Below are 21,403 nucleotides of genomic sequence, written 5' to 3'. Positions count from 1 at the left end.
CTTATTCTACTGTCAGAGGCAGAATTTCCGGTGACCTAAGATGAAGGGTAGATCTTGGTCCTACAGTTCCCATCAACAACTTTGGAGAACTTCCAAGTTCCACAAGTGAGACGCATTACCTATGTGTTGCACACGAGAAGCAGTGTATTAGAAAAAACCAGAAAAATCAGGGAAATGAAAATAAAAGTAGTGTGATGAAAGATGGAAGTAATGACAAGTGCTGGTAGAGTAATACCACTGTCAACAACTGAGTAAAGCCAAGTTTTAATTCACCCACATTTCAGGGAGGGGGAGGGGAAGAACCCATTTAAACTCATCTTCCCTACATCAAGAAAATAAAAAAAACACACATCTGGTAGAAGTCTTGGTTTTATTGAAGGTCCTGCTGTTCATTTTACTCAACCATACAGAAGCAGTTACTGGTATAAACACACATTAATAAAAATAATTTTGAAAAAACTGTAAAACAGGCTTTTGTTTTACAATATCCCTTCTCCAACAAAAGCTGAAACCCACTTTACAGCACAGCACTGGTATGAATACAAAATGAAACTGACTAAACATAAGTCTAGCTTTCAGCATCTTAAGAGAAATACAAAAAGTCAAACAGCAAAATTAAACATTGTTATTTTTTCAAGCATAGTAACGTTCCATCAAAACATAAAACAAAACAAGACCAGGTATTTAACTCTAACACCCTTTTACACTTTCTTTCCTGAAAACAAACTTGAGTATTATGTAACTTTAGGAAAATACATTCATTTTGGTCAACAGTTTTGCAACTGATGCTTTGCATCTAGGGAATGAATTTGGTCAAAAGACTGATAATGGAACACAGCAACTTTCACCCTTTTGTCACTATTTTGACTGTAATACCATACTGGTACCATTGACCTAAAATCACTGACATCTGATGGTTGTTGGTAGCCTACAGAAATGAGTTGGAGGAATCTTGCTAATACTGACACCTACCTTGAAACTTCTATCAAAGCCAACAATGGAAAAATAATAAAAATACTGTACCTTTTTCTGAATATACAAGTTATGATATAATGTGATCCTAAACCAACCGCCGTCTTATCTCTATGGGTTTCCATTTAACAAGCTCTTTAATGAATGAGGAAAATATTTACTGCTGGTCTGGAACAGAACACCTACTAATTGTCAAGAAATTGTTGATATGAAAGATATGATATGAAGAGATGAAAAAAGTGCAATAGGAAAGGAATACTTAAAGACAACAACAGCTTAAATGAGATTTTAGTGTAAAAACAAGTGAGATTTATGTATACTGGATGCATAGCAGTTTTACTATTTAGGTCTCGGAAGACAACCGAACATGTGGTTTGTAACCTCCATTGCTTTTCTGAGAAAAAGAACAAATATAGATCTGGCCCGGGACAATTAGACACATTGATCAGAAAGAGAGGAAAACAGCTGCTGAATTAATTATAAAATTTTGCAGCTACGTAGTCTGGTACAACATTTTTATAAGACAAGATAATGGTTTTAAGCAATACTGCAATTCAAGCAATGGGGCTTCTTAATGGAGCGTCTCCTAACATTAATCTAGGTAAATGAAAATTTTATGGATCTCCTCTGTTTTAACATTTTGTCAATAAAATGCTAGTTAGAACAGAAAACAACTCTTAAACCCATTAAGTGGCATCATTCACTAAACATGTACTTCACCAAGAAACTGAACATTGACTTTGAAGGAAGCTAATTCAAAGTTAACACATACTGGGTACAAGAAAAAGACTGAAGAATGTTATTTATAATCCCAGGCCTCAAAGGATGAAACAAAAGTTAGTAAGGCCCATTGTGGGCTTCAGAGAACTAAATGAGAGGAAAGTACTAGGTTCATTTTCCATGTCAGGAGCAAAGCTCATTGGCAATGCAGCATAGGGAAACTTTCACCATCATCTATGCAATACTTATTATAGCTAAAGACTTCATTGTCCAACACTATCAATCGTGCAATTTTCCACTATTATTAAATTCACTGAAAGTTAGGAAGCTAAACTACTTAATATTGATAAACACCAAAAGTATCATTTCTGAAAAGTAAAAGTTTGATATTAATAATACTGAAGTTTTACCTCTAAGTATACAGTAAGCTTTTATTATCCTCCTGCAGCGATTTACACAATATAGTGTTCCACTGCCTAATCATAATGAAGGCATTCCAATGAAGACCAGTTTAAATTAATTCAAACAAAAGATGCATAAAGACAGTATTAAAAACGGTCACTTTTCATTAAGTTAGTGTGATTGATTTCTGAGACCTAAACTTGCTTCACTCTTATAACCAATATAGGCAGGGACATTAATAGCAACCTCTGAAAACAGCCAACTTTCATGGAAATTTCACTGAAAAACAGCTGTGAGAAGCAGGAAAAATCAACATAAAGCCTGTGACACTGTAAACTTGACAGGAAAAACAAAGGGCTCCAAAGTGAACAACAAAACTGATAAAATTCTTTAATAGCAGCTTTGTGAGATTATCTAAAACAAACACTGGCGTCTTGAGCATGAGTGATTTGTTACAAGAGGGAGTCTAATATTGGTGTTTAAATACACAATAAGTCTTTCAGCCATTCACTTATCATGGCTGTAAATAGTACTGATTTGAAAGATTACGACTACCAATACCCAAATATTTTGCTAGTGAAATTAACTTTTTTTATTTAAAATAGGTCATAAAAACCAGCATATCATCTTAGTAGTTAGATGCTGAACTGTTCAATATATGGAGACTTCACAATCCAGGATCCATAACCATGCTGCTCTAAGTAGATTTTCAGCAAATGTTTAGCTTCCTGGTAGGATGCTGACTTAATCTAGAGAAACAAAAGTTAAAAGAATTGTTAAAAATTAACATCACAGATGGCTACAAGATTTGCCATCCTTTAATATATTGCACTACTAGGGTATTCCATAGCAAAACATGATTTTGAAAGATGCTTGAGACGCCGTTATTGACTGAATGTGATCAAGAAATTCAGCAGATTGGGTAGCACGGGGGAGGGAGGGACAGACAGGTTATAGGAAACAGGGTCTGTTTTTTATGTAATAGAAAGGGAAGATTTTTTTGGTTTCATTTTTTATGTTTGTCAACATAAGTTTAATTATTTATTCTCTACAACATATTAATATTTAGCTATATATTGTTAATCTAAACACAGGTAAATTTATAAAGGAAGCTTTGAAACCATTGAAAAGGTTTAGTACAATATCTAAATTAGCAATTATTGTAGAAATAAAGTGTAGCCAATGCTGACAAAAGAAGTCATAACATCAGTTAGAAAGGCAAGTTCTGCGTGCATGTTTATGGGGGAAAAAATACGTATCTTGTCTCGGGAAAGAAAATAGAAGAGGCTAATGTACAAGAATGGCTGAATGCCTGGAGGGTATAAAACTAACACACTGCAGTGAGATTAGATATTCTGTTTCTTAGCATGTCTATGAATGAGCAAGCTTGTGTCAGCAACTTTATAGCAGGATAGGAATGTAATCTCAGTATGCTCCTTATTATGAGCGGTCTGTTTATTGCATTTGCAGGGGGGAAAAAAGTTATAGTTTCAAGGTTCCAAAATAATACAGCTATTAACAACAGCATTATTCCTTCAGTTGGTGCTCCCTCAGTGCTGTCAGCCCAACAAACAAAAGAATATGCGAAGTCCCAAATTCTGTATTGAATTATCACCTTCTCCGCCACTTCTACTGATATCCCTTTCCCACCAGAATATTCCCTGGGAGAACCGTGCCTGTACTTACACAAAATAGGTATCTCTCTATTGCTAAGAGCGAAACAAAAACTTGCAGAACTTTCCAATGTGAACAATAAGCTAGCTTCTATGAGCAAATGGTTGACAGCCATTTGTGGATGGAGATCAAACATGAACGTTTCACCCCAATAAGAGATATTTCTCAGTTTGTAACCCTGAGAAACAGTTTTGTATGGCCTTTCTAACATTAACCTCAATAATAATTCAAGAACTAGCAACTTTTTTGTAAGTCCAGCAGAATTTCAGTATAACTAATAGTTTATGGATTTCTGTAATGGGGTTTACTGGGCCTTTTGAGGCCCCCTGCTGGAGGCCTTGTGGTCCTACCACACCCAGCCCTGGAAAAAGAGCAATGAAGATGGGGCCTCCAGACTTGCCTAGAAAGGCTGCAGAAAAGCAACCAGAGCACAGCAAGTTCAGTTAAAGTGAGCTGCAGAGAGCCTGAGCAGATCAGTTCCTGGCTGGGACCAGAAGGGATAAAAGAGAGAAAGACTCTCCAGACTAACCTTTTCCTTTAACTAGTCTTACCTTTGCTTCATGATATGTACTAGCTTCAAGCAAATCATTTCGTTTTGCTTCCTTAGTAAGCAGTTTGAAACGACTTAACATTGCAGCCTTGCAAAGACGACTTGCCATTGAGGTGCCACTTTTGAATGGTGAACTGGGGTTGAGGGGGAAAAAAGAGCAATGAGACAAATTAAGAAATTTATTATTCAATTCAGATTGTTTGCTCCAACCACCACATTTTTTTCAAACTACATACATTATATATTCTCCATTTAAAGTGGAAATGAACAAAGAAAATGGAAACAAGAGGTATAAATTCTCATAACTACAGCTACTGGATAGTTGGCCAAATATTTACAATCCTGTAATTTACCAGAGCAGAGATACTAGTGGTTTTAATCATAATTTAAACTATTGAGTATTCTCGATCTCCTCAAGGTTGTACTACTGAGGGAAGATAAAGGGGAGAAAAGAGTTAATTTCAATAAAGAAACACTACTTAATTTCATATTTTGGTGCTTCACTGAGAATCTTGCACCTTAAACTGTGTCTGATTGTAGGAAGGATGAAGTTAGTCTAGGCTAATAGATTCTAAAGCCAGAAGGGACCACTGTGATAATCTAGTTGTAACTCTAGCATAACACAAGCCATAGAATTTCCCTGAATTCATGCTTGAACTAGAGCATCTTTTTAGAATACTACCCACTCAACACAAACATTTTCAGTGACAGAGAACCCACTACAACTCTCAGTAAGTTGTTCCATGATTAATTTCCCTCAATATTATAAATTGTGTCCTGTTTTCAGTTTGAATTAGTATAGCTTCAATTTCCAGCCACTGGATTTTATTATACCCTTTGTTTTCTATACAAATTTTTATTCCCAAAGTAGGTACTTGTAGACCAGTGGTTCTAAATCTGTTTACCATTGTGAGCTGCATATGTAACTCTCTGTGTGTTATGTGGGCTGCATCCACACAGTATATATACTGCTTGTATGGCCCTGAGAATATGCAAGCAGCCTACAGGTTGAGAACCACTTTTCTAGATTTAATCAAATAACCTTTTACTTAAACTGAACAGACTGAGCTTCTGGAGTCTATTGCTATAAAGATGTTTTCTAATCCTTTAATCATTCTCATGGCTCTTCTCTGAACCCTCTCCAGTTTAGCAATAACTTTCTTGAATTGCTGGTGCCAGAAGCAGCAATTACTCACCCTGTGCAGTAACTGCAGTTCTTCGAGATGTGTGTCTATGGATTTTCCACTTCAAGCGCACATGTGCCTTTCGTGCCCCTGACTGGAGATTTTCCATGAGTGTCCGTTCAGCCCACGCATGCATTCTAATACTCCTTGTGCCAAACTCTGAGGCTACATAGGGATGTGTGGGCGAACTGTCCTCAGTTCCTTCTCCACCTGAACATCCCACAGAGAACAGTCCGAATAGGGTGACCAATGTCCTGATTTTATAAGGACAGTTCTGATATTTGGGGCTTTGTCTTATACAGGCTCTTATCAGCCCCGACCCCGTTCCGATTTTTCACACTTGCTATCTGATCACCCTAAGTCTGAAGCGGAGGAGGAGGAGGGCTGGTAATGGAGCCCCTACACGGACACACATCGCAAAGAACTACTATTACTATACAAGATAAATAACCTCTTCTTCTTGAGTTGTATGTATGGGTAATCCACTTCATGTTTCACCTGAACAGTATCCCCACAAGGAGTAAGGAACTTCAAAATTCAGTGTAGAATTGAAGTCAGTACTGCATTACCAAGAGCCACATTGGATCTGGCAGCATGGATCAAGGCATAATGTTTAAAAAATGCATGTACAGAAGCCCAAGTAGCAGCCCTACATAATCTCAGCTACTGGCACATTCTTAAATAATGCTCTGGATGTTCCTTATAACCTGGTAGAATGTGCTATCACCCTTTGGCAGTGGAGGGGGAGGAAAGACAAGAACACTGGCTGAATCATAACAAGTGATAATACACCTTCACAGTCTCTGAGCAGGTATTGTGGACACCTTGGATCTATCTATGCTGGAGATGTACAATCTAGGTGACTTTTGAAATTGTTTGCTTCTGCCTAAGTAGAAAGCCTACGCCCTTCTGACATCCAAGGTACGAAAAACAGGTGTCCTGTACAGACTTATGTGGTTTTGGAAATATACACTGGTACGTGAATGGATGGATGAAGATGAAATTTTGATAGTACCTTAGGTAAGAATTTAGGGTGTGGGCACAGAGACACTGTCTTGAACAACAACGTAAAAGGTGGGGGGGAATCTGCCTTCAAGATTCCAATCTCCCCAACCCTATGGGCCAATGTGATAACTACTAAAAAGGTCACCTCCATAGATAATGGAGAAGAGAGAAGATTGTCACCATTTCAAATGGAAGTCTCAGTGGTATTTAAGTACCAGGTTGTGAGGATCTAATCTGGGGGCTGAGATTCCCCGAACTCTTAATAAACCTAGGACGATACAGGCCCATGGCCAAAAACATGTGTTATAATCCGCCTCCAAGCATGCTGAAAATGGGAAAGGTAGTCTCCAAAGAGAGGGAGTTCGGCAAATAGTTGCAGCTGTAAAACCTGAGGTGAGGGAGGATTCAAACCCTTGACTGAACTGTCAAAAAAAAAAAAAAAAAAAAAAAAAACCCAAACCCATCCCTGTTGCTTTGAAGATGACTGGATACTTGTGGAGGACAAGTGAGCTGCCCTTGCTCTGGAATGTGTTGTTTCTTGGGAGGTTTGGTGGATCTAGGAAATCCAGAGAACTGTGAGATCTCTGGGCACACTGACTACTAAATTTTACTTGTAGGTGTATATATACACCCAGTGATCGTAAAGTGTCCCTGGAGTCCTTTAGTGTGTGCAAGTTCTCATTGATCTCTGAGAATAGCTTTCAGCCAATTGAAGAGGAAGTCTACAACAGTGTTCTGGACCTCCCTCAGAAAATCCAAGAATTGGAGACACAATGCCCCGGTGCATAACTACCCCCACAGAAATGAACCTGCAGCATCCAGGGATGCTTGGATAATAATTTGGCCCTCTGATGGACTAGAATTGTACCCTATGGTCCTGCAACAGATGTTCAATAAAGGCCATAAATCTACTGTAATTTATAACATTATATAGTTATAATATAATAACTGATAGTTCGCAAACTGAAATTGAAGGGTTGCCGTTGAATAGGATTTCCCTCCAAAAGGGTCTCTTTTGGTCTCTGTCATACAAGGTAGATTTAGAATAGTGTCACTTACTTCCCTGGTGGCCAATGCCATGAACGAGCAGAGAAAGTGGGAAGTGGGGGAAAAAAAAAAATGGAGTCCTTAGGGATAACATAACATTTCTTATCTGCCTATTTACATGTTGGTGGAACTGTAGCAGGTGTTTGCCACAGTCTTAGCTGGATCCAGGAACTCCTCCTTAATGGGTACTACCACCCTATTGGGCATTGCTGACTGCATTATGACTATTGTGCTGCAAATCCTTGACCTCTTCAAGTAGCATTTGAAAAGCATCAGCCAGCCTTTTTATAAGACCCTTAAATTGCTGCAAACCATCAGCCATGGAAGGTGGTGGTGGCATAACTGCCTGATCAGCTTGAGAAGATTAAAAAGGTGTTTGAGGGGTGGCCTCTTTGTCTGACCTAGCCTCCTGCTCCTCACATGTCCCTCATTTGGGGGGGGAGGGGCTGGTTGAGGAGGAAAGGATGTAGAACTCTAGCCTCCCTATGAGACGCTGCTGGAAGTCTGGTGAATTGCTGCTGCTAAGAAGCCCGGGGATCCCACTATGGTCATTAGGGAGCCCATATAGGAGTGGAGGTGGTATGTAGGGTTGGTTCCACCACCCCTGTTATCGAGTTTAAGGCTGTTTCCTATGACTGTCAAAGAATGGCAAGCTCAAATGGAGTAACTAGAGTGTACTAACTCGAGTTTACAAGTTTATCTTTACTGCCAAAGTTGAGAACTTGTCATTTACTCTATAATACTGTGACCTAAAACCAGAACTGTTTGAGAGTCATAACAACTTACTTAGACAGGGACAGAGCTATCAGGCTCAGCACTCATTTTAACACAGTATAAAGATTCTAACCTTTCAGTGATTTTTCCATTTAAACCATCCACAACTTCCAGTGAAGTGTCCCCTTGGGACCAATTCACACTAAGAGATCTGTGTTCCAAGTCTATCTGAATTGGATGTGTAGCAGTCACCAAACTAATATGAGGTTTGTTGACCAGGTAAAACATAGGAAGCTTTGATGTGAGTGCATCATCAACACGTTGTTTTACAGCTATTTCTAGTCCTCTTGTGTCACTGCAGTTTCCATCCCCTAAAAACACAACCAAACATACAGGTACATCAGTGTAAGCAGTAATATTAGAATTGTGACCAGATATTGTAATATTGTAAATTGTGACCAGATTTTCAAGGGAGCTCAAAACCTAGAAGTTTCAATTGTTTCAGGTTGAATTATTACTCTTACCTGCTAGGTTCAGCTTTACAAAGAGAATTCCAATAAGTCCATAAGAACAGAAATATCATCATCATTGGCAACACAAGCTTTTGCTAAAGTTCCTCTACAATTCCCATCTTTGTTTTGATAGGATACTTTCTCTCTAGAGAGACTCAATCTTTCGTGTCTCTCTGCTCAAGATACTAATTAAAAATGCAAGTTCTGATAGTGTTTTATATTTTAATCTAGGAGGTCAACCTTTGCACGGTCATCATTGGAGTTACTCTATATTTTGATTTATTCTAGTAATTTAACAGAAGAGTTTGGCTCATCATATTTGTATTTAGGCTATGCCTACACTACAACTTATGATAGTATAATTTATGTCACCCAGGGGTGTGAATTAGCCACTGCCAAGTGACGTAAGTTATACCGACCTAAGTCAGTGTGGACAGTGCGATGTCGACGGGAGAGCCTCTCCCACCAACATAGCTACTGCTGCTTGTAGGGGATGGAGTAATTAAATTGACAGGAGAGCTCTCTCCCATCGGATTAGAGGATCTGAACGGGCTGCACCACTGTAAACTCTGCAGTGTAGCCATAGCCTTGGACTTTTCTGGGCTTTGAAGTACACACTTCCATCAGGGATAATCTGATTTCTTGCTATCCATAAAGGACTGAACCAGCACCAAGGAGTGCATATCATCAAATATTCTCTGGAGAGTTTTTGTGAAGAGGAAGGCAGAAGTTAAGAATTTTGTACACATTAATCTAAATGCTAAAAAAAAATAAATATCAGAACATAAAAGTACTATAAAAAGCAGTATAAGTGACTGTGTCCACATTCTGTATGAATGACAGAAACAAGCATACATTTAGATACTAGGACAGTCAGAAAAAAAAAAAGTTACATTGTGCTTCCTCAGACCGCTTCCAAAACTGTATTCCATATATTATCATCATCAAAGTCAACACAAAACAGGGTTACTTACCAGTAACTGTTGTTCTTCCACTATAGGTGTGTGTGTGCCCCGTGCACAGATTCCCAGAACTTTTTCCCTTAGCAGCCCTGCAGGGTCTGCTCAGGCGCCCCCTGGAGTGCTGCGCTCACGCCGCAGTATATAGGGTGCTGCTGACCCCGCGGGCCCTCAGTCCCTTCTTTCTGCTGACTCAGACAGTGGGGACGGAGGGTGGGTGTGGAATGGATATGAGCAACACATCTCGAAGAACAACAGTTACTGGTAAGTAACCCTGTTTTCTCTCTTCGAGTGATTGCTCATATCCATTCCAATATAGGTGATTAAATAGCCATACCTTGGAGGTGGGTAGGAGTCAGCGTTGAGCCGCCCTCGCCAGCACGGCTCTGCCGAAGCCCGCATCCTCTCTCGCCTGTTGTACGATGGCACAGTGGGACGTGAAGGTGTGGACCAACGACCAAGTCGCTACTCTGCAGATGTCCTGCAAAGGCACTCTTCCCAGGAAGGCAGATGAGGCCTGGGCTCTGGTTGAGTGCACTGTCACAGCTCCTGGGAGTGGCACCTTCGCCCACTCGTAGCAGGTCCTGATACATGTGGTGATCCAGGTGGAGATGCGCTGGGTGGAGACAGGTGAACCCTTCATCCGGTCCGCCACTGCCACGAACAGTTGTGTTGACTTCCGGAACGGCCTGGTCCGCTCAATGTAGGAGGCCAGGGCTCGTCTGACATCCAAGGAGTGCCATCTCCGCTCCTCCTCCGAACCATGCGGTTTAGGAAAAAACACAGGGAGGAAGATATCCTGGTTACAATGAATCAGACACCACCTTAGGCAGGAAGACCAGGTGGGGTCTCAGTTGGACCTTATCTTTGTAGATAACCGTGTAGGGGCATTCCGAGGTCAAAACTTTTATCTCGGAAATCCTCCTAGCCGATGTAATGGCCACCAGGAAGGCTACCTTCCAAGAAAGGACAAGCAGTGGGCATGTAGCCATGGGCTCGAAGTGGGGTCCTGTCAACATGGTGAGGACCAGGTTCAAATCCCAGGGAGGCACCGGGTCACGGACCTGCAGGTACAGCCTCTCCACCCCCTTGAGGAACCTAACTGACATGGGGTGAGAGAACAGGGATCGTCCTTCCATAGGCTGGTGGAAGGCCGAAATAGCTGCCAGGTGCACCTTCAGGGAGGCCAGTGCGAGACCCTGGAGCTTTAGATGGAGCAGGTACTCCAAAATTGCCTGTATGGGCGAACCGGTCAGCGGGATACCCCGGGATTCCGCCCAATAGGTAAAATGCTTCCACTTGGCCCTGTACGCCACCTGAGTGGAAGATTTCCTGCTGCCGAGCAGAACCTGCTGGACCTGCAAGGAGGAGGCTCTCTCTCCCTCAGTCAACCATGGAGTCTCCATGCCGTCAGGTGGAGGGAGGCCAGGTCCAGGTGCAGCAGGCGACCCTGGTCCTGGGAGAGCACGTCGTAGCGCCTCGGGGGCGGGATCGGCGGTTCGATGGACAGGTCGAGCAGGATGTTGTACCAGTGCTGCCATGGCCAAGCTGGCGCAATCAGTATCACATCCACTCTGCCCCTCTTTATTTTCAAGAGAACCTTGGGCAGGAGCGGAATGGGGGAAACACATACAGGAGGGACCCTGTCCAGTCTAGAAGGAACGTGTCAGAGGGAGCCCGACTCGCGACCTCGGAGCGAGCAGAACTTCGGGCACTTCCTGTTCTAGGATGACGCGAACAAGTCCAGTTGGGGAACCCCCCACTTTCGGAAGATTGAAGTCACCACCTCCGGGTGTAGTGATCAATCGTGGTGGGGTAAGAACAACCTGCTGAGGAGGTCTGCCTCGTTGTTCCTGATCCCGGGGAGGTGAGAAGCAGAGACGTGGAAGTCGTGCCTCACAGTGAAATCCCACAGTCGCATACCCTCCTGGCATAAAGCCGAGGAGAGTGCTCCCCCCTGCCTGTTCATATAGAACATGGCCGCAGTATTGTCCGTGAGGATATGAATCATCTTGCCCTTCAGGAACCTGAGGAAGGGCTTGCAGGCCAGGCGGACTGCCCTCAGCTCCTTGACATTGATATGGAGGGCTCTTTCGTCCAGTGACCAGAGCCCCTGGGTGCTCAAGTCTTGACTGATGTGGGCCCCCCATCCCACATCTGAGGCGTCTGTTATGAGAGTCACTCAAGGAGCCAAGTCCCTGAAGGGGACACCCTTCAGAACCTCCCTCGGGTTCCTCCACCAGTCTAGGGAGAACAGTACCTGGGTGGGAACTGTGACCACCCTGTTCAATGAATGTCTGGCTGGTACATACACTGAGGCCAACCACCCTTGAAGAGGCTTGAGTTTGAGGCGAGCCAGCTTCACTACATACGTGCACGCCGCCATGTGTCCCAACAGCTGCAGGCAGTGCCTGGCTGTCGTCGTGGGGGACCTGTGCAACTCGGTAATTATGGTGGCCATGATCTCGAACTGAGGCCGTGGGAGAAAGGCTCTGGCCTGGGCAGCATCTAGGGTTGCCCCTATGAAATCTATGCGCTGCACCGGGGTGAGCGTGGACTTCTGCTCATTGATGAGCAGCCCCAGTCTAGTGCATGTCACACAGGTGAGTGTTAGGCTGTTCCTCACGAGCCCTGAACCTGCCCCGGATCAGCCAGTCGTCCAGGTATGGGAAGATCTGGACTCCTTTGCGGCGGAGATAGGCTGCTACCATGGCCACACACTTCGTAAAAAGCCTGGGGGCCAACGAAAGGCCAAATGGCAGGGCCGAGAGTTGGTAGTGGGAGCCCGCTACCACGAACCTGAGGAACCTTCTGTGACCGGGGAGGATAGAGATATGGAAATATGCATCTTTGAGGTCGAGGGCAGCTTACCAGTCTCCTGGATCTAGGGTGGGAATGATGGAGGCTAGGGAAACCATGTGAAACCTGATGCGTCTGATGAATCTGTTCAGACGACGGAGGTCTAATATGGGCCTCAGACCCCCCTTGGCCTTGGGGATTAGGAAGTATCGTGAATAAAATCCCCTCCCCCATTCCTGTGGAGGAACTTCTTCTACCGCTCCGAGCGAGAGGAGGGAGTTGATCTCCTGTATGAGCAGCTGCTCGTGAGCGGGGTCCCTGAAGAGGGACTGAATAGGGGGAGAGTTTGGGGGGAAGGCCGTAAGCTGAAGAGCATAGCCCCTGAGGACTACGCTGAGGACCCAACGGTCCGAGGTGATGGATTCCCATTCGGCATAATAGGGCCAAAGCCTGTGGGTAAAGGGTCGGGAGAGATCCAGGGGCAATGACGAAGTGCCACCCTCGTGCGCACTGTCAAAACCGTTTATTCCCATTGCTGCCCTTGCTTGGGCCTTGCTGGGGCCCCGCCGAGGACCTCTGATGGTCATGGAGATTGGGCGACCTGAAGCGATCCTGACCCCTCCTGGGTTGAGCGGGTCAGGGGCCTGGCCTGGGAGGCGGCGGTGGTTGCCTCTGGGCCTAAGACCGAGGCTGACGTCTTGCGGTCTGGGGGGTGTAGAGCCCTAGGGACTTAAGGGTGGCCCGGGGATCTTTTAGGGCATGGAGCTTCTCATCAGTCTTTTGAGAGAAGAGCCCTTCCCCTTCAAATGGGAGGTCTTGTATTGCTTGCTGGACCTCCTGGGATAATCCGGAAGACTGCAGCCAGGAGCAGCGGCGCATGACGATGGCTGAAGCCATCACCCTGTTGGCGGCATGCGCCGCATCGCTGGCCGTGTTTGCCACTGCCGCTCCTTCCTGGGTCACAGTGGCAAAGTCTGCGGCCTGATCTGGTGGCAGTGCCAACTGGAACCTTTGTAGTGAGGACCACAAGTTGAGGTCGTACCTCCCCAGGAGTGCCTGATGGTTGGCGACATGTAGCTGCAGTGGAGTAAACCTTATGGCCAAAAAGGTCCAGCTTCTTACTATCCTTATCTTTTGGGGTGCTGCCCTGGCCACCCTGTCGGTCACGCTGGTTGACAGCGTCAACAACCAGTGTACCCGGGGCAGGGTGGGTATACAAAAAATCAAACCCCTCTTTGGGGACATAATATTTTCTCTCCGCGGCTTTGGAGGTAGGAGCCATGGAAGAGGGAGTCTGCCAGAGGGCCTTGGCGAGTTTCATAACCTCTCATGCACCAGGAGGGCAACACGCAATGTCCCCGCGCAGCCAGGTGACCCAAAGAGAAGGTCTTCCTCCTCGGACATCTCTTTGAGGTCCATGCTGAGATTGTCCGCCACCTGCTTTAGCAGGTCCTGGTAGGCCCTGAAGTCAAAGAGGGGGGCCTTACGGTCCCTAGCCGCCGTCTCATCTGGGGAGGAGGAGGACAACTGCGGGAGGCGCCCTGTGGAGGGACCCTCCTCGGGGTTGGAACCCTCATCAGAGGGGTGACCCTGGTCCGGTTGGGCCAGAGGCGGGGGTGCTGGCTGGGCCATTGAAGAGTGGATGGACGCAGTGCCGTGGCCCATCTGGGTACCCCACGGACCCCAGTACAGCCACTGCCAGGGGCCTTGGGGCCACGCCGTTGCCTGCATCGGTGCTTGCAGAGGCTGGCGTGCTTGAGATCCGGAGCCACTAGACCATCGTTTGCGGCCCCGGGTTGCTGAACGGCCCCTAGAAGACGATGAGGAGCACCGATGCCGACGTCTCCGATGTCATCGGGGGGACGAGCTGCTGGAGGAGTGGGATGTAGAACTCCCCCTGCACCTTGATCTTTTCCGGTGGCGTTTCCCACCTTGGGAGTGGGAGCGGTGCCGCCTATGACTCCTCGAGATGGAGCGAGAGCATATTCTACTCTGTGGTACTAAGGAAGCCGGTGCTGGAGCAGGCGGTGCAGCGACCTTCGCCCGTGGCGGAGACGGTGACCGCTCCACGCTACGCACCGGAGTTGGGGATCGCATTGGAACCGGAGCTGTGATCCCTGCACGAGGCAGAACCGAATCGGCGCCGCCTTGCGCGTTTGCCTCTCGACCGCCCTCGGTGCCATGGTGTCAAGGCGCTCGACGACTCAGAGTCGGAGCTAGGAGGGGAGCCCGCACTCTCGACCCTCCTTGACTGTCTGAGGGGAGATCTCGACTCCTGTCTCCTCCACCCACCGGGGCAACCCAGTGTGGGTTTACCCCGAGACACCGGTCCCGGAGCCCTCGGCCGAGGGGGGGACGGAGGCATGGGCAGGCCCATGAGGGCACGTGCTACTGCGAAAGCCTCTGGCATCGACGGCCCTTGCAGAGGCGCTCCCCCATCCCGAGGAGTCAGGGGAGGCTCCCTGCGAGGAGATGCCAGTGCCGGAGTAACCTCCACGGCACGTGGCTGGGGCAACTCCTGTGATGCTCCCTGCTGTACCGGTCGCAGGGAGGAGTCCATATGTGCGGCCTCGGGCCGCTTCTTCTTCTTCGGCACCGCTGGCTTCAGTGCCAGTGTTGGTGCCGTTGAGGCGCTCCACACCGAGGAGATGCTCGGTGCCGCCGGTGATCTCGATGGCTCAGAGTTCGGCCGGAGCGCGGACTCCATCAGGATAGCCTTCAGCCTGGCATCCCGCTCTTTTTGGGTGCGTGGCTTGAAGGCTTTGCAGATTTTGCATTTTTCTCATCTGTGCTGCTCTCCGAGGCATCGGAGGCAGCGGTCGTGAGGATCACTCACGGAAAAAACTTTAGCACACATGGTGCAAGCTTTGAAGCCAGTGGAGCCAGGCATGGCTCTAATGTAGCCCCGAAGGGCGCTTGCTTACTATCTACTAACTGCTAAAGAGTTGTAAATACCACAAATCAACTAACAAAGAAAGCACTAAATGCTAAGAGAGGATACTTGCAATATGCAAGAGGCAGACGTTCCAGCAACTGCCACAGGCGGAAAGACGGAACTGAGGGCCCGCGGGATCGGCAGCGCCCTATATACCGCGGCACTCCAGGGGGCGCCTGAGCCGACCCTGCACGGCTGCTAAGGGAAAAAGTTCCGGGAATCTGTGCACGGAGCACGCACACACCTATATTGGAATGGATATGAGCAATCACTCAAAGAGAGAACTGTAAATATCTGGGGAATTGATCTACATGTAAACTAGTTTGAACAGTACAAATGCTGAGGGGAGATTCAATACTTGGGAAACTTCAGCATAATAATCGTGTTACTTCCCCAATTCCATTTCACCTATTTGAGATGCATAGCCAAATACTACTGTAGGAATTCAGGAAAGCTATTGCTGTCATCAAAACTGATTGCCATATGATTCCAAAAAAAAAATCCCCAAACCTTACTATTGTCTTGGCAGTTATTTCCCAGCATAAAATCTATTACCAAATAGTTAATTTAAAGATACTTTAATCTTTACTAGGAGGAAGTAAGCTGATTTACAAAGGTTTTTCTTCAACTAGGGATATAAATTTTGACTGTGATGAAATTTTTCATAATACCCCTAAAAATTCAACAGAACATTTTCAAGTTTTTTGACCAGTTCTACTTTGTACTGTCTAATTACCAGGACTGTATAGTTCTGAGTTTCCATATATGGTAACTTGCATAGTCTGAATTTAAATGGTCACCACAGCCTTTGTAACAAAATTTTATTTTTCAAACACAGAATAACTACGTGTGGCAAACCAACAAAACCCAGGAAATGTAGAATTAATGTGCGGTGACAGAGAGGGTAATCAGAGAATAAAGAACACATTTTAATTTCAAATAAGGTAAACCTAAATTTTAAGTATAAATACATTTATATTTAATTTCTTTAAAAAAAACCCGAAGTATAAAAAACACCAAACAAATTTTAAAATAAATCATTATGTTCCATCTGGTTAGTATTTTTATTAATATAGACAGAATGAAATATCACAACTGAAAGCTAGGGCATAAGCAATAATTGTTTTATATCAGTAAAGAAAGTCTTACCAACAAGCATACTGCTGATATAAACTGGCTCAATGAAGTGACTTAGCAATGCCCCCTGGATACCCAGCACTTCCCATCTTGTTAATTTGTCACTGGCTGACATGCTGTTTACTCTGCTAGCAGCTTCAGTAGAACAATAAATAGTTAGATAAATCTTGCCTTCCACAGCAACATGGAGACTAAGCTCTTCATTAGCTTCAAATGCAGATATAGAATTTGGATTGAGACGTCTAAAATAAAGGTTAAGAAAAAGTCAATGAATTATAACAAGTTTTCTTTTAAAAACAATATATAAGAAGAAACAAAATTAACAGGCACTGCTAAATTACTTTTTCAAGGTTTAAGCTGCCAAAATCTGTTTATACTGCCAAATGACTCCATGACTAGATTGCTGTCAATGTTTTCTAGGTACAATGCAAAGTCACACAACTCATTCTTCCACAAGACACACACACAAAAAAACCCCCCTCCAAATTGTGTGTCCAAAACATAACCGGTTTAATAAAATTTTTAGTTACTTTTCTTTAAATAACTACTGACTATCCAAATTGATCAGATAAAGCAGTAATTCAGCCTAAGTTTCAAAATCCTAATCACCACTCGTCATGCAAAAATCTGCTGCAAATAGGCTACTACTGCTACATTTTGTATCTGACTATGTGTTACCTGGAGGCTATTCTTTATTCTTGCCACATGAAAGCGGATGTACAAGGTTGCCATTCTTGTTTGAGACAATAGCCAAAAAGTCTTCATGCTCCATCATATTTGAAGAAACAGATGGAACATTGGCTAAGTATGTTATGTCCCATTTTAGTAGCTATTCCAAACAAAAAAGAGCTTAGTAATGCTCTTAGCTTAGAGAGTTCCTCAGGCAGCAGAGGCCTGTTACTTTGGGCTAAAGCTCCAGCATTCTATCCCAGCCTGACAATCCACGATGTGGCAGGCACAAAGGGACACTAATTACAGGACAGCAGTTAAACACTGCTCAACTGCCATTTATTTTAATTTTGTCTACCAATATCATACTAAAACCTGCTTATTAAGGAACAGATTTTGCCAGCAAAGGAATACTTACATAAGTGTCCTTCTACATGAAGGAAGGTGGCAGAATCTGGCCCCCAAGACCAGACTTTTTATTTTAGAAATTTCATCTCATATGATTGTGTTGGTTGTTTGCTGCAATAGCAAATACTTATTTCCTATACTTACACACATTATTCAAAGAGCCCCACACTGACAGGATATGGAACAAAAGCCACCTCAGCCAGTACCTAAGCAATCTTGTGCGTTAAGATCAAGATACCTCAAAAATATTGCCAAAGAGCACCAAACAGCATAGATTCCAACCAGAAGCTCAAACTATTGTTTATGAGGAAGGAGAGGTTACTCGCTTGTGCAGTAACCTGAGTTGAGGTGTCTTCCCATGGGAGTGCTCCACTCCACGTATGCACACACCCTCCATCTTTGATCAGAGATTTTTTTGGTAGTGCCCATTTGGCCCTTGCATGCACCCTACGTATCCTCATAGTATATAGTACATGTCCCACAGAGGAAACACCAAAGCCGGGGGGAGCAGAGCTGGTAGTGAAGTTGCCACAGGGACACAAATCTTGGAGAAATCCAGCTATCTTGCAAGGTGGGCATCCTCTCCTTCTTCAAGTAGTATCCTTGTGGGTGCTCCACTTCAAGTGACTCCCTGGAAATAACCCTTTAAGGTGAGAGTTTCAGAACAGAGTCCATCACAGAAAAAAAGAACTGTGTTACCTACTGCAGCTTCTGATCTTGTAGCATGAACCAAAGTATAATGGGTGGAAACCGTATGCACCAAGGATGATGTTTCCAGACCTGCAAATGTCAGCAATTGGAATATCCATAAGTAGGGTTTCAGACGCAGACCACGATCTAGTACAATGAACACTCACTTGTAGGGTAGACAGAAACTCAGCAGAACCATAATAGACAAGTACGCATCCAGAAATCCATTTAGAAGCTTGAATGGAGACAGAGGCTTCCCTAGACCTATTTCTAACAGAAATAAAGTCTAGGGATCTTCCTGAAAGGCCTAGGTCTGTCCAAGTAAAAATCTAATGTGCTCTTAACACATAGTATATGGAGGGCAGATTCCGATGTAGATAGATGTGGCTCAGGAAAGAAAACTGGAATGTGAATAGTTTGGTTAATGTAAAACTCAGAGGAAACCTTAGGTAAAAATTTTAGATGGGGTCCAAATGAAATCTTGCCACTGAGAATATAGTAAATGGAAAACTTGCCATTACAGTCCCTATCTCCCCAAACCTTTGAGCAGAAGTAATGGCCATCAAAAAAGCCATTTTCATAGACAGATGGAACAGTAAGTCTGTAGCTAATTGCTCAAAGAGCTGTTTCACAAGCAGATTATGAACAAGGTTGAGATCCCAAACAGCACAAGGGCTCTAAGCTGTGGGGAAAAGATTCATAGAGCCTTTTAGGAATCTCCATGTTGTCAGATGAGGTCAAGAAACCTTCTACTAGCACATGGAAAGCTGTTATTGCTGACAACTGAACTTTGACTGAACTCATAAAAAGGCCTGACATTTTCAGTTTCAGCAGGTAACTGAAGATTGTGGAAAGAGATTACTGGACAGGTGAAAGAGACCTATTATGGTCCATTTAGTCTTGATAGTCCTGGATATGCAAGGGAACTGTTTTTACGGGCGAGGTTCACAAGTTCACAACATTTATAAAGTAAAACTTTCATACTACCTGATAGCATGGGATACAAATATTACAAGTAAGATTAACATATGCAGCAACTTAAAAGCATTTTATAGTCCAAACACATTTTTATAAAACTCCTATCCTGAACAATATTAATATATAGGCAAGCTGGTCTGGCTTCCAGCTATGAATTTGTCAGTGCTCAGCTGATGCTTATAGACTCAGCAAGAACTGGCACATGATCTGCCAGCATATCAGAGTCCCCCTTTGGAACAGAGGTTCCTGAACTTTGTGTTGGCTGCCATGACAAAAAAATTCAATCTCTGGAAGTTCCCAAGCTAAAAAACATTTTGTTGAGGACACAGGATTCCAACTCCCAACTTCTCCCTAAAGTGTCTGCTGAGGTCATCTGCCCTGGTGCTTTGTATGTCTGGGAGGTAAGAGGCTGAGATGACTATACGGTTGGCTGTGCACCAGTTCCAAAACTTTATAGTTTCAGAGCGGAGCAAGGAGGAACGCACTCTGCCCTGACTATTGATATGTGCAAGCTATGTTGTTATGATCCTGATGGACTTATTTTTGACTAGGGGAAGAAAGTGACAGCAAGCACTTCTGACCACTCTTAACTCCAACACATTGATGTGCAAACCTTGTTATCATTGTGACCTTTGTGTTGGACTGCGTGAGGACCCAAATGAGTTCCCAATCCCAAGAGGGAAGCATCTGATACTAACAGGACAGTAGGGGGATTCTGGTTGACTGGACTCCTGCACAAACTTTGGAAGGATTCTTCAACCAGGGGAGTGATTGTAGGACCCAGCTGGGTACAGACCAATGCTTGTTCAAGACTGTGTTTGCTAAGTACATAAACTCAGGACAGAGCACCCTGAAAACAATGAAGATATAACCTGATGTTCTGTCACAGAAATGCAAGTCGTCATATGTCCCAGCAGGTGCAGACATGTCCTTGTTGGAACTTGAGGACCGAGCTGCATTCTTTGGATGAGGTTCTTTACAACAAAGAACCTGTCGGGAGGGAGATAAGCTTTGCCCCTTATTGAATCCAGAAATACCCCTACTAAAGAGTATTTGCTACATAGAGGTCAAAGATCTAGTTCTTGATATTTATCCGTAGACCTAGACTATGAAATAATTAAGTTGTTTAAACTGCCAACCATACCACCTGATAAGACTTGCCTTTAAGGAGCCATAAAAACTGTTTTTCCTAGACAGATGTAGGCAGCTGCACCTGCCATGATTTTTAAGCACATCACTGGAGTGGAAGACAGGCCGAAAGGTAGGACCTGGTACTGTTAATGATTGTAATTGAATGTGAAATGAAGAAATCTTTTGTGAGAAGGATGAATTGCTGTGGTAGTAGGCATCTTTAATGTTGAGGGTCACAAACCAGTTCCCAGATTCCAGGAAGGGAATTTCAGACATCTAACATGCTTGTTCATTGTCCAAGATCTAGTATAGGCCTCAATCCTCCTCCTCCATTTTTCTTGAATATCAGAAAATATCTTGAACAGAACCATTTTCCCTTGTGTTGAATTGAAACTGGTTGTATGGCCCCAAAACTTATGAGCAATGAGATCTTTTGTCAGCAAATGATCATGAGAAAGGTTCCTGAAGAGAGATGGAGAACAATGTTGACAGCCAGTATGATGCAGTCGAGGTAGACGCAGGCTTCTTTCTAGAAAATCTTAACCTTTTAGCCAGTGGTTCTGATGGCCTACAGAAGGTGGAAAATTGAGTAGGATGGGATCTTTGCACCATCTGAGACCTGCTATATTTTCTCTTACTTCCAGGTGGATATATACACCTAAAGATATAAGTGTTGTGCTAGAGTTCTTTAAGGTATGAAATCAATCATCTGTGGGGTCTGCAAAGATCTTGTGACCTGCTGAGGTCACAGTCATTTCCCCAGCACAGCTTGCCACTCCCTTCCACACCTTCAGCACTTGAGGGGAGGGAGTAGAAGAGAGAGGAAAATGAATAACTCGGTGAATAACTTTGCAGCACGTCTCACTTGTTTGACCTTTGCCTTTTTGAATAAGGTTATTCTCTGCCTCTTAGTCACT

General features: G+C 44.3%; 1 protein-coding gene across 5 annotated transcripts in view; it reads right to left on the bottom strand.

Annotated features, from left to right (window-relative positions):
* Positions 1-356: 356 nt before the first annotated feature.
* Positions 357-21,403, bottom strand: part of ADAD1 (adenosine deaminase domain containing 1) — a 37,592-nt gene continuing 16,545 nt past the window's right edge. For all 5 annotated transcript variants that reach the window (XM_067530223.1, XM_067530224.1, XM_067530227.1 and 2 more), the window contains exons 9-12: positions 16,623-16,852; positions 8,402-8,639; positions 4,320-4,452; positions 357-2,843 (exon numbers count right to left, since the gene is read on the bottom strand). In XM_067530223.1, the coding sequence (XP_067386324.1) occupies positions 2,730-2,843; positions 4,320-4,452; positions 8,402-8,639; positions 16,623-16,852 (715 nt within the window). In that variant the 3' untranslated portion in view covers positions 357-2,729. The remainder of the gene's footprint in view (positions 2,844-4,319; positions 4,453-8,401; positions 8,640-16,622; positions 16,853-21,403) is intronic.

Source organism: Emydura macquarii, unplaced genomic scaffold, assembly GCF_026122565.2.
Source record: "Emydura macquarii macquarii isolate MOO-44397 ecotype Brisbane River unplaced genomic scaffold, CSIRO-AGI_Emac_v2 contig_3044, whole genome shotgun sequence".
NCBI classification, from domain to species: Eukaryota; Metazoa; Chordata; order Testudines; family Chelidae; genus Emydura; species Emydura macquarii.
This window is presented reverse-complemented; position numbering and strand designations above follow the sequence as displayed.